We start from the raw sequence: 13,744 nt of genomic DNA, 5'->3' as shown, positions 1-13,744 counted from the left end.
GTGTGGCTCTAAACCAAACTATTCACTTGCCAACTTTTTATCCAAAACCACAGAATAAAGGGGAGAGATTGCTGCATTCTTTGGACATTCACAGACCGTTACGCTTCTACTTGGACAAAACCAAAGCTTTCAGAAAATCTGAGCAATTACTAGTGGCGTATGCTGCAGGAGCACAGGGAAAAGCCATTTCAAAACAGACTATTTCAAAATGGTAGGACATTGCATACGTTTCTTATACACACAACATGGGAAACCTATACCTAGCAGCATTAGATCTCACTCCACAAGGGCAACAGCCACTTCAACTGCCTACCTCAGAGGAGTGCCTACCAAGGACATTTTGGAAGCAGCAACATGGAGTTCTGTGCATACCTTCACCAAGCATTACCATCTGCCTTTATACTCTAAATCCAGAGCTGGCTTCACCACTGCTGTGCTGCAGGGCCTTATAGCCACACCTAATGCCTTATAGAACCAGCCACCCTACCTCAGCTTTGGGATTCTACCCAAGTGTAATGACTGCAGCAGTGCACCATGATGAACATAGTACAGTTTTGTACCTACCATAAATGTAGATGTTAGAGTGTATACACTGCTGCAGTCCAGGTTACCCTCTTTCCTTCCCCTCTTACATGCTGGTACATACCTATATCTTCTACCCTTTACTGCCTATGGGGAGTATTTGCTGGTAACTAAAAGTTGTTTGCTTTTCCTATCTGTTTTATTGGCAATTTGATTTGCCTATCCATTTGGGGGCACCTGACATCTGGGGCAAGAAAAACTGAAGAAAATGGCATCTGCTGCATCTTGTATACCCCTGCCACACTGACATCGGGGAAGAGGCGACAGCAACTGATGCCAGACCAAGACTTTGGAACTCTGGCCAACTGGGGAACCGCCCGACTGCAGGATATAACCCAAGTGTAATGACTGCAGCAGTGTATACCCTCTAACATCTACATTTATGGTAAGTACAAAACTGTACTTTCCTTGGCTGTAGAGTACATTAGTACTAAATCGGGTGAACTCCTTGGTTGAGGGGTTGTTTTTAACTAGTATAAAACAATGCCTGTATAGGGAAGATATTTTTGTTACAGTAGATGTGAAAGATTTATTTCCAGTAATTTCTCATAATCTGAGGTTAGTGTGGTAGTTGGAATTTGTTTTTGAAAATAGTGAATGTATTACAGGAATGGAAACTGATGCTATTCTGACTCTTTTGGAAATTGTACAAGAGTAATAACTTTACATACTTTGAGGGTACCCATTAAAGGCAAAGAGAGTGTGGCTGTGGGAGCTGTTTGTGCTCCACTCTTTGCCAATATGGTCATGGTCACCTGGGATAGGAAGTTTGTGCTCCATTCAGACTTTTTAATTCTTTGTCACTATATATTGGGTACCTCAATGACATTTGTATGTTTTGGATAGATGAGGGTTATAGAGTGGAAGAATTTGACTGTATAAACAGTTTGTCTTTCGGCTTTTCCCGGTTAGGGGTTGCCACAGCAGAACTCCGGTCCACTAATGATTGGCAGTAGATTTTTACGTGCTAGCTTGCCGGGCCTAACGCACAACCTTCAACGAAGGAACGCCCATTCACGCATGTCGCCACACAGAAGATGCTCTGAGAATCAAACGGGCAACGTCTAACTGTGAGGCGACAACGCTACCGCAGCACCACCACCGCAGCATTGACTATATAAACAGTAAAGCTCTCTATTTACATTATCCGAATCTAAGGCTGTTTTACAGTATTTGGATACTGAATTGGAGGGATGTTTGTAATACGTTTGTATCAAGGGTTCATATAAAAAACACTTATTCAAATTCCTTTTTACATTTTTATTAGCTGTCTCCCACTGTCACTGGATAACTGTTGTAATGGGGCAGGTGGTCAGAGCAACAAGGATGAAATCTGAATGTAATGAAATGTTGGATGAATGTAAAACTTAAAGGGATGTTTATGAGAAGACTGTACCAGGAACATTTTGTTAATTAGTGAAGTACAAATGAGACTGGATTTTATGCTGCATTACTGGAGCAAATTCTGTAACTGGTAAGAGAAAACTCTGACATTACACATCATTGTATGGCCTCTGCTTTCATAACCACTTTTTAGTGTTGACTTATCCAGTAATCAAAAAGTGTATTGAGAAAAACTGGGCTATTTTTAATTCTGAAGTGACTAAGTTAGGGCAGTCACCTAAATGTGTAGCTAGAAAAGGGATTTATTTGAAAATATTGTGGAACATGCTCAAGTTACTGGTTCAGGGTAAAGTAGCATTCGGTGAGGTACATTTTAAATGCAGCAGCTGTAAATATATGTTGGAAGGAAGTTGTATAAAGCGAAGGAAGATATTGATTCAACGTGATGTCCACTGTAATTGCGGGACAAATGGGGTCGTATATATTGCCCTTTGCTTAAATTGTCAAGGTTTTTATATTTGGGAAAACATCCAGATCTTTTAGGGAAGGAGTGTATGTATAATGTAAGTTGAGCAAATCCTAATGCATTGGAGAAACAGTGGATACATTTCCCTGGACATAAGTTTTCTGTTTTTGTTTTGGGATTGAGATTTGCAAATCCTAGTGGTGGTGCCCCTGACTTTTAGAATTTCAGGAGTTTTGGCAGATTAAAACTAATGCATGAGTAGCTCCTGAATTGAATGGAATGATTTCCATTAACTTTGGTTTAATAAAATTGTGGGTGTTACTTTGAATGTTTTTATCAACAAACAATGCTACACTTATATATATTGCAAGCCAATTGTAGGTTTTGAATTGGTGTCTCGTCATATTTTCATTAGCATTGCGTTTTCATTGGATGGCATGTGACCAAGGGGGAAGGTTTTGTCAATGTTTGGTTTTATGTAACTCTTATTCTGATTAAGTTTTGTATTGGTGAGATGAAAGTGCCTAATAAACTGATTGTTACACTGCCCATGGTGGTCTGTTGATATTTCTTCAGTGAATTTTGCATAGTTTGTGTTCTTGGCTATTAGGACAATAAGTAGAATAATGCTTTGGTTAGACTTTGAGTCCAGAGGATGTTAAAGCAGTCTGTGTAAGAGCTATTTGTTAATTTTTCCGAAGTTCCCCCTTAAACATCTGAAATAGGTTAACTTTTATGAGGGTGTTAAATAGTTATTCTCATCACTAATTCCTAAATATCTGATAAATTATCCCTTCAATCCAGGACAAGTTTTTCACAAACCATTCAAGGCAGACTGACAAACAAATGTCTGCTAAACCACTTAAAGAAATGGCAAGATGATGTCAGAAAGCTGATGGATCTTAAGGATTCTTCTTCAAAAAGCAAAACACTTTGAATATACTTGCCTCCTAAACCCTTCTTCCCCACCCTAGCCTTCTTATGAAATTTCATGGAGTTTTTCTGTATACATTCCTGCATGGCATCACTAGACTCTTGGGTACTTTCAGTATTATACAAAATGTATAAAGATTTTTTTCAGGTACCCCCTCCCATTCCAACAGGGATTCTGCTGCCTCCAAATGACAAGCTCCATCTTAAGCCTTGGATCCTTGCAGAGTTAGTTTCTGGTCATAAAACCAGTCTCTCTTCAGCGCCTTAGAAAAAAAGGACATTAGAGATGCATTTTGGATATGTTGAACTTGCAACATAATTCTTCAGATGATTAAAAATGGTAGCACTTCAGACTCTCCTGTATCCCTCTAACCTTTCTGGTCACCATTTGAAAGATGCTTGTTTACACATCTTTCACAAGAAGTTGATTTGATTCTGTGTCTTGGGATTGCATTATTTGTTTTGCCTCTTTGCCTTTAGTCTTTTTGCTGCCCCAAGAGTCTTCAAATGCTTTGCTGCAATGACTGCTCATTGCAGGCTTCAAGGCATTCTCATTTTCACTATCTGGACAATTGTCTTATTTCAGCATCAACCTGTTAGGACATCCTAATAGCCTTACAGCTTGCTATGAATCTTCACTGCAATCTTAGGACTCGCTCTAAATCTAAATTTTTATTTATCTTTTGACTAGGTTGGTATCACTAGGCTAGTAGCATTTTTCAGGGCAGACCCCAGGGAAGTTAAACTACTTGGGGAAACTTTGCAGGAGCATCAGGGAACTTCCCCTAATGTTTTCAGTAGGTGTTGTGGGATCTTTTGCATTCACCACCACCACTAATTCAAGTGAGTGAGGCCTCTAAAGTCTCATCTGAAGGACGGCACACAAGAATGCAGCATGCCCTTATGCTGTACTGCATTGTCAGCAGTCAGTCTACCTGGTGTGGGAATAGAACCAACAGCGTTCTGCACCAAACGTATGTGCGCTACCTATTGAGCCACTGATATTACTCTATTTGAACCCCCAGATCAATATTCTTGTGATGTCTTCTTCCAGAAGTGCTATATCCAGAAAAGCTGTCAGCATGTCAGTCTTGCAGTTGAAGTTGTCTGAACAGAAAGAGAATTGAGAATTTCTAGAGTCTTAATGTTCGTGTCCTCTTCAGTTATACAACACCTTGTCTGACTGCACATCAGAACAGTTTATTGCTATCTCAAATCAGTTTTGATCCAACACTCCTTTCTGTTTAATACCATTTTTCAGTTTTATGAAAAATTAACCTTAATGGTGGGCTGAACAACTCCTCTGCAACCCAGGTGTTCCTTTTTGTCCTCCTAGCCCTTCACAGACCATGACCAGAGATACTTGGCACTTTTTTACTGGAGTGCTGTTTCTTAAAGGTGCAAAGAATCTGGAAACCACATCTCCCATGCAAATGCACAAATCTGAAAGAAAGCTCTGAATCTCTTGTAGTCTCCTAGGCTCCCTCTTAGTCATGGTAGATAACACACCACTGTAGCACTGAAATAGTGTATAAAGGGGGGGTTACCCCTTTTCAAACTAATGATTGGCTGGGACATGGCTTCTCAATAGAATTTACTTCAGGCAACTTGTATCACATCAGAACTGAACACAATAGCAGACTGTTTTGAGCAGATTGAGGGTAGACCCTCACGAGAGGATGCTAACCACCAGTGGGGAGACTCTCAAGATCTGTTTGCTTTCAGTCTAACAGTGAAACTCTTATGCTTCAGGACACATGCATAGAGACCTGATGCATTCATAATCCCCTGAATAGTGATACCTTTCCTCTTATTTTCAATGTCCTTCAAAAATTGGAAAGGACTTACCAAGGATGTTACGGATGAATCCATCCTGGCCCAGACAACACTTGCTCTCACTTCTCACAGCTCACTAGGGCCAATTATCAAAAGCTTCCTTGTAGTGGATTTGTTCTCATAGGATAGGGGATCTCTTATTCATTGTAACATTTAGAAGCCATCTTACAGTATAGATGATAGGCTTTTGATCCTTTTGGCCACACTTATTTTGAGGACATCCAACAGGTGTTTGAGATGAGAAAACCTACTACTAGATGTTTATATATACAAATAGAGATTATTTCCAGTGTCAGAGCAGAGCACAGGATTCATCTTGTGGGAGTACCCCTAATATTCCAATACCTGTGTGAATTGCTGTATTCTGGCCTTTCATGTACTTGAGTAAAAGTACACGTTGGCCATTGCCGTTTCAGTATACATGCCACTGGTGCTCCCCTTCATGTCTCGTATCAAGTAATGCAATGATTTTAAAGGGGGGTTTGCATATCAGACCAGCAAGAAAAAAATGTGGTGGCCTGGGATTTTATTTTTGTAGTAAAATACAACCCCACAACCCTTTAAACTTGTAGCCAGTTCTTTAAAGTTTCTAACCTAGAAGACTGTCCTGCTTGTATCCTTCACTTTTGCTAAACAAGTATTTGAAATGCAGGCCCTTCTAGCTTTTCAGCCTTCCTTAAATTTTATAAGGACAGGAAGAGTCTCGGAACCATCTTTTCCTACATGCCTAAAGTTTTCTCTGATTTTACTGTTTATATACAGTTTCCTTTTTTCTTTCTTTACCTTTTAGAACAAAGGTGAAAAGTCTTTGCCTGGATGTTCTCAGACAACTTGCATTTTATCTGGACAGAATTAAAGAATTCAGCAAGATGTTACTAAAGATTTTAGGAAGACTAATTATTTCTTTTCTTTATGGAGGTAAGAAAAAAGGGGCAACCCACTTCTCTCCAAAATGGCTTTCCCTTTCTGTTCAGTTCTGATATTCCACTCATGGCAAAAATCCACCTCAGAATGTCAAGGCTCATTTTACTAGAGATGTTTTTGGAAAAAGGTGGACTTAACATCTATAATGGAAGCTGCAACTTGGTCCTCGGTTCATACTTTCCCAAACATTACAAGCTGGATTCTGTTTCCAGTACCATTTCAGGCTTCATCAGGGTGGTTTGTCAGGGAATCCTGAACTCTGATTCTTTTCCATCCTCCCTTTATTCATGACATTTGACAGTAATCCCACATTTAATGGCTACTGCAACAATGATCTAATGAAGAACATAGTACTGTTGGATAGTTTACTTCAATAGATGTTTGAATTGATCATGGTTACAGTTAGTTTTAGTGCCCCTCTCAATTCCCCTTTTATTACCTTCCCTGTTCAAGGTGAGGCACCCCCCCCCATCTTTGCATTTCTGACCTGGTGCTACATCAAGCTTTAGGCTTCCAACTCAATGAGCTGGGCAAGAGTGCATGGGTTTTTTGTGTCCATATATACCTCCTATATTAGCATGCCTTGTGTAAAGTGTGGACATATGCTGCACTAGGAAGGAGCCTGAAGCTTTGTAAATTGAATGGCTGGATGGACTGTACCCTTAGCATGATATGTCCCATAGGTATTTGCTATTGCAACTGTGATCTCTGAGAATCTAGTGGTATGATAAGTTACACAGCTGTACTTTGCATCAGTAGTGCTGTATAAATACCCATGTTGTGCATATGTGTAGTTCCTCTGCCATTCTCTAACTCCCCTTACTGTTTAACTTCACTTTGTTTTATCCACAGATTTGAAGGCAGAGATTGACAAACTAGCAACAGAGTACATCTCCAGTGCCCGCACGCATACATCGGAGCAGAAGTTGGCATTGCTGAAACGGATACAGGATGCATACTCAAAGTGTAAAGAATTTGGAGATGATAAAGTACAGCTGGCCATGCAGACATACGAGATGGTGAGCAAGTAAACAGCCTTTACACATAAAGGCTATTACAGTCATAGCTGACAGTACATTTCCCTCTTTAGTCTAGTATACTTGGACACTTTAACACACAATCTGTAATGTTTGTTTAAAACTGATGTGTGTCCAGTGTTTAGTAAAAGGTGAATAGCTATCCTTGTTTTTAGCTAATGCTGTTTGGCACAGCTTTGTGTTTTATTAAAGCGGCAAGAAAAAAAGTATTTTCTTGGATCAGACTTGAGACCTTTCTTGAGTATTGTGGTTTAGTTTATCTTCCCAACAGTCTGCATCTTTTCTTGAAAGTTCTGTCACTTGGACATAAAGGCACACATGACTAGTCATGCTATGACATGTCATCAGCAGCATGGACATGCTTGCCCACTTACTTTTTTTTTTTTTGCTGCTTGCACAGTTCAGATTCAGTCCTTGCTTTCATGGGAAAAGCTCCAGCATTTGCATGGCTTTTGTCTCTGGTGTCGGAATTTGACTTAAAATTATGCCACCTTCTTGATGCAAAACAGATCAATCATGTCTGCAGCAGTGGTTGTGCTGATCACTGCTGCCTTAGCCTTAACTTGTATGGGTTATATTCTGCATCTAGCCAGCTTTCAAGGCTTCAGGACCACTTCCACTTGATCAAACTGCTTGGCTGAAGTTGAGCTGACTGTCAGGTTTGGGTGCCAGGCTGTACGTGTTTCTGCCGAGAAGAGTGCATCTCTGCAGGCTTTTGAGAATTGGCATTCTTCCCTTGCTAGGCAGCAAAGGTCCCTTTGGGAAAACCTTCCACATTTACTTTTGTGTTTTAAAAGTAACTTTCTAGGTATAGAAAGTACTGTAACTCAGGGGGTTCATTGATTTTCTGGTGACTTGTGTACTTTTAAATGAGTCCACTTTTTTACTAGATAGTTTAAAAGTACATTTCCCTGTGGATAAACTATTTTTACTACTTTGTTTTGGGAATGTATATTGAAGTGTTTTTACTGGGGGGGATTTTAATTACTTTTACCAGCTTGTACTGCTAAGATGTCCTATTTCAGTGTTGCAGTATTCTACATGTGGATTTACCCTTCATTTCACATACATCCGGCCAGTATTTCCAAAGTTTTTCAATCCCTCAGAGTGCGTCTGGCATCTGACGTGGCAGCAGGAGTGTGGGCCATAAAAGTGACGTCCGTACGCACCAGCCCTCAGAATTTTTCAGTCGCCAGTCATAAGCCAGGTGTTCCTGCTACCAGTAGACATCTGTTTTGGAAAAAAATCACAAGTACCCCATTAGGGAATCTTTCAGTCCTTTATTGTAATTAGTCTGCTCATGTCAACCTGGGGCAAGTGTAAGTGTGGCCGGCAGATTCCCCACAAGGATGCTCATGATCAGTGTTTTTTTTTTTTTTTTTTTTTTTTTTTTTTTTTTTGTCTGGGCAAAGAACATGACCACGAGTCCTGCCCTGTCTGTCCCCAAGATCCGTCACCGATTGCAGGCTCTAAACCTTTATCTTGAGAACCAGCAGTTAAAGCAGCTTGTGTTTGGGATGGAAGGCTCTTCTGACGCCCAAGTCCATGTGGCCTACCTCTTCGGCTGTGCCTCTAGCGACCGTACCTCAATCTGTGGCTGACGTCGGCCTGGCATAGGAATCTGCTTCCACCATACAAGATAAAGTGGGTACCTTAGAGGGAAGCAGCACAATCTTGAGTGGACGACACGTCTGTAGAGGCACTACTGGCATCTGTTTCAGATGCCGGGAGGGAACCAGATTTCTCAGTAGGCCTGTCAGATTCCTGCCGATTCCATCCACCCTTCTGACCCAAGGCATTCTCCTACCTGGACACCAGCTAGGCTGTTAAAGAAAAAACAAAAGACAAAACCTATTTCTCCACAGCCTGATTGGCAAGCCTTCAGCCAGAGTCTCTTCAATGCTTTTATGGCCCTATGCCCGACTTCGGTAGGAAGCCCTACCATTGTTCCTCCACTCCCGGGCCCCTGACCTCGGACACTACCAGGAGAGACGAAGGGGGTTTTTCAGACTCCTGGCGCTCTTACACTTTTCAGATCTCTCCACTGGGCTGTGGCTCTCCTGAAGAGTCCATGGACCCTGACTCCCCAGCAGAGGATTTAACCTTCGGAGAGACTGTTAGTAAAATGAAAGACCACTTCTAGTGGGAATTCACTGTCCTAACCTGAAGTACAGAAGAGGTTTTATGACCTCGTACAGATGGACACTCCCAGCCCTCCAGCTGTGCCTCCTATTCTGCCGGCCTTTCTGTGTGCCTTTTTTGCAGCATCCCTCAACCCTGACTCGCAGCCTTCAGCCCCATACAGGGCTGATAAGACTGTACAAAGTTCCAGAAACAGAAGTTTCTGGTAGTGTCCTCCAGCTGATCCTGCCACTATCTCCATCTCCACTGATAGGGCTACCAAACTGTTACCCACTACTACTATTCTCCCAGCTAACAAGGACAGCAAGACAATGGAGTATGTGGGCAAGACTATTTACACTTCTGCCATTCTGGCCTTCAGGGCCACCAACTGCCAAACTCACATGGCCAAATATTCCTTAGCCCTGCTGGAAAAAACCTCCAAGGACTTGGCTGACATCCCAGATTGTGCAGCCAAAGCCTCTCTCTCCTCCCTCCTAGCTCTGAGGTGAACAGACACTCCATAAGGTGTAGTTATGATGCAGCGGAAGCCTCAGCTAGGTCAGCTGCATCAGCTTCTGCCTTAGGAAGATATTCTTGGCTATGCCTTCAGCCTCTCCCTGATTTTTAGGGCTAAACTGACTAATGCCCCCTTGGATCACTCTGCCTTATTTGGCTATAAGGTAGCTGACCTCTTCCAAGTCCCTGCAACAAAAAGACAAGGAAGTACAGGACCTAAAACATCTGCTAGTCTCCCCCATTTCTACATTCCTCAGGAACAACACTGCCAAGACTCCATAAGAAAATGTCTTTACCTATGGCTCCTCCACTAGGACCAAGAGACCTCCAAGAAAGCAGCCCCCTCTGGTTAGAGCTTCTCCAGCCCCCAGCCAGAGGGCTCCCTTTCAAGACAAGGCAGGCAGTGTCTGACTAACTGCCAGTCTTACCACCCCCTGCCAGTCTTGCCACCCCCTCCCCCACCTCTCTACCCCTGTCTGCTCACCTCTGTCACAGTCTTCCTGTTTGGGCCCACATCACCTCAGACATATGGGCCCTTTCTATCATTCAGAACTGCTACTTCATGTCCTGGATTCCCCCCCTCCCCGTATGAAAATGCATTCCTCAGCCATCCCATCAGTCTGCTCCAACTGCTACAGCCTGTATTGCAAGCACTGCTGACTCAAGGCACCATAGAACCAGTGCATCTGGAAGGAAAATCAAGAGGTTTTTACTCAATAATTTTTTCTGATACCAAGGAAGGAAGGACTGTGGATCTATACTAGATCTCTCGCTTCTCAACCTTTTCCTTAAGGTCCCCACCTTCAGGATGCTCACTCTCCCCAAACTCTTCCCCCTGCTCCTGCCCCAAGGGTTTATGGCAACCCTAGACATAAAGGATGCTTATTTGCACATCCCAGTAAAACCCACATTTAGGAAATACCTGAGATTTTTAGTGGGCTGATCCCACTTTCAGTTGTCTGCCTTGCCCTTTGGGCTTTCCACTGCACCTAGGGTCTTAAAAATTTCTGGCTCCAGTCGTTGCCTACTGAAGGACACAAGGAAACCAAATTTTCCCCTACTTGGATGACCTAATTCAGGCAGACAATCAGAAGACCTTAACTGTTCATACTCGGCTTCTTCTGACCCTGTTGCAGTCTCTAGGATTTCAGATAAATTACCAAAAATCTCACCTGGACCCCACTCAGGACATTGTCTTCCTGGGGTGCAGGATTCCCCCAGACCTCATGAAGGCCTTCCTACCATCAGACGAGGTTGTTTCCTTCACAGACCACCTGTGCTGCTTCCTCTAGACATCAGAACTTGACAGCCAGACAGTATCTGCGACTCCTGGGTTACATGGCAACCACCATTGTCATGCTCCCCCTAGCAAGACTGCACATGAGGAAGATACAGTGGTACCTTCAATCAGTCTAGACCCAACATTCTCACCCCCTGGAATTCAGGGTCCCCCTCCTGCCTTGCTTGAAACAAGAAATTCAAGTGGTGGTTGGTACAAGTGGCCATCAACACAGGACTGCCTCTCCAGCCACCCCCACCCACTCAGATCATGCATACATACACTTCAGATCTGGGTTAGGGAGCCACATTGGGCAACAGATGTGCAAGGGGTGTGGCCAATCTCACACTCACTAGAGCACATCAGTGTCAGAGGAGCTATCTTCTTAGCTCTGCAAGCATTTCTACCTTACCTCCGTCCAGGGCCACTAAAGATTTTCACTGACAATACCACTGTCCTGTGGTATCTCAACAAACTGGGAGGAACCAAATCCTACCTCCTTTGTAGACTAGTTCTAATTTTTTGGGAGCAAGCCTCCTCAAAGGGGATCACCTTACAGGCAGTTTACATTCCCTCCCTCCACAATGTCCAGGTGGACTGTCTCAACAGAGCCATCACAACCACGATAGGATGCTTCTCAAGAGAGGTCTTCCTGGATCTGGTCCACAGGTGGGGTACACATCAAATAGATCTGTTTGCCTCCTCCACCAACAGGCAACTACCTGGCTTTTGCACCAGGACACCAGACCTCAATGCACTGGCAACCGATGCCTTCTCAATTTCTTGGAGGGGGAAATTTTTATATGCCGCCCCCCTCCCTCTGATTCAAAAGGTGCTGCTGAAAATACAGCAGGACTAACTGAAAATCTTGCTGGTGACGCCCTGCTGGCTAAGAGAGCACTGGTTTCCCCTTCTCCATTTGTCCAAGAGCAATCACCACAAGTAATCCCCTTCAGTGGACCTGATCACACAGCACAAGGGATCTCAGATACATCCACCGTGGCAGTCTCTACACCTCACCCTGTGACTGATAGGATTCTGATCCCCTTCAGACACCTGTACGAGGATGTACTCAATGCACTGCAGAAGGCCAGGAAACCCAACACAAGAAAATCTTGCCTATTTAAGTGGTAAAGGTTTTCCATATGGTGTCACAAAAGACGATTTGGACCTGCTGACAAGCGCCATCCCTCTAATCTCATCTTACCTGTGTGAACTGCTTCAGACAGGTTTGGTCTACACCTCCATAAAAGCACACTTTTTTTTTTTTTTTTTTGTTTGCAATTTCTGCCTGCCTCCCTTTGGCTCCACCCCTTGCATCCAGACTACCTTCAAAACTCTTCCTCAAAGGGTACTTCACCCAAGACCCCCACCCCCAGGAAACCATCCCCTCCTCCCTGGAATCTTAACTATGTCCTGGAGAAACTCACCCTAGCCTCCTTTGAGCCAGTAGCCAAAGCTCCCCTAAAGCTTTGCACATGCAAATCTATTGGTGGCTCTGACCTCAGCCAGGAGGGTCACGGAACTGCAAGCTCTGATGGCTAGCCCACCTTTCCTAATTTTCCACCTTGACAGGGTCACTCTGGGAACTAACACCTCCTTCATGCCCAAGGGGGGGGGGGGTCACCTACCTATCCTTGAACCAGGCCATTCAACTGCCTGCCTTTTTCCCTAACCCACAGGGTGACAGAGCACTCCATTCCCTAGATGTTCAGACAGCTTAGGTTTACTTCCATAAAACCAAGTCTATTAGAAAGTCTGACCAACTGTTTGTTTCCTTCCACCCCAGAGCCCTGGGGGAAAACAAGTGACCAAATGGACCATTTTGGCCTGGATATCCAGGGCCATCTCCTTTTGTTGCACATAACCATGGAAAGACCTTGCAGGACAATGTTAAAGCCCACTCTACCACAGTTATGGCCACCTTAGAGCCTTTAAGGGGCTAGACGCCAACACAATACTGGAAGCTGCCACTTGGTCCTCAGTGCACACCTTCACCATATACAAGCTGGACCACACCTCTAGGGTCAGGGTGGGGTTTGCCAGGGCTATCCTTCACGGATTCCTAGAAACTTCTGCCAGACCACTACCCCATTCACAGTGAGCTTTGACACTCACCCACATGTAGAATACTGCAACTTTGCAATAGAAGAACACAGAAAAGTTGTGTAAAATCTTAGAATAACCATAGATGTCCTTTTCTTCCATGTTGCAGTATTCCTTCCCACCTTCCTTCCCCTCCTGTCTGGTTGCACTTGCTTCTCTGGGTGACACTGGATGGGCTCTGCCCCCCTAGGACTGGCTCTGACTGGGGATTTCTGTTCTGAGGACTGCTACAGAAGGACGTCACTTATGGCCCACACTCCTGCTGCCACATCAGACACCTGATGCACTCTGAAGGACTGAAAAACTTTGGAATACTGGCCACACATGTGAAAGGAATGAAGGGTAAACCCACATGTAGAATACTGCAACATGGAAGAGAAGGACATCTATGGTTATGGTAAGATTTTACACTCCTTTTCCTCAGGAAAGGAGCAGCAGCATTTCTGCTTGACCATGTAACAAACTACCAAAAGTATTTCTAAGCAGCCTTTGCCATCACAGCAGGCTAGTATTTTGCTTCAACCACAAGTAGGTGGCTACCGTGGCCAAAGCCAGATCCTCTGACAACTGTTTTCCCCCAGATTCCTGTGGTGTCCA

The 13,744-nt window shown here is 43.6% G+C and overlaps 1 protein-coding gene across 1 annotated transcript in view; it reads left to right on the top strand.

Annotated features, from left to right (window-relative positions):
- ING4 (inhibitor of growth family member 4) overlaps positions 1-13,744 on the top strand; it is a 184,179-nt gene that overhangs the window by 112,944 nt on the left and 57,491 nt on the right. Inside the window, exon 3 of the mRNA XM_044078997.1 lies at positions 6,938-7,104. Coding sequence (XP_043934932.1) covers positions 6,938-7,104 — 167 coding nt within the window. The remainder of the gene's footprint in view (positions 1-6,937; positions 7,105-13,744) is intronic.

This window comes from Protopterus annectens, chromosome 8.part0 (genome assembly GCF_019279795.1).
Source record: "Protopterus annectens isolate FY-2018-M chromosome 8.part0, PAN1.0, whole genome shotgun sequence".
Taxonomy (NCBI): Eukaryota; Metazoa; Chordata; order Ceratodontiformes; family Protopteridae; genus Protopterus; species Protopterus annectens.
Note: the sequence above shows the minus strand (reverse complement) of the source record. Positions and strands in the feature narration are given on the sequence as shown.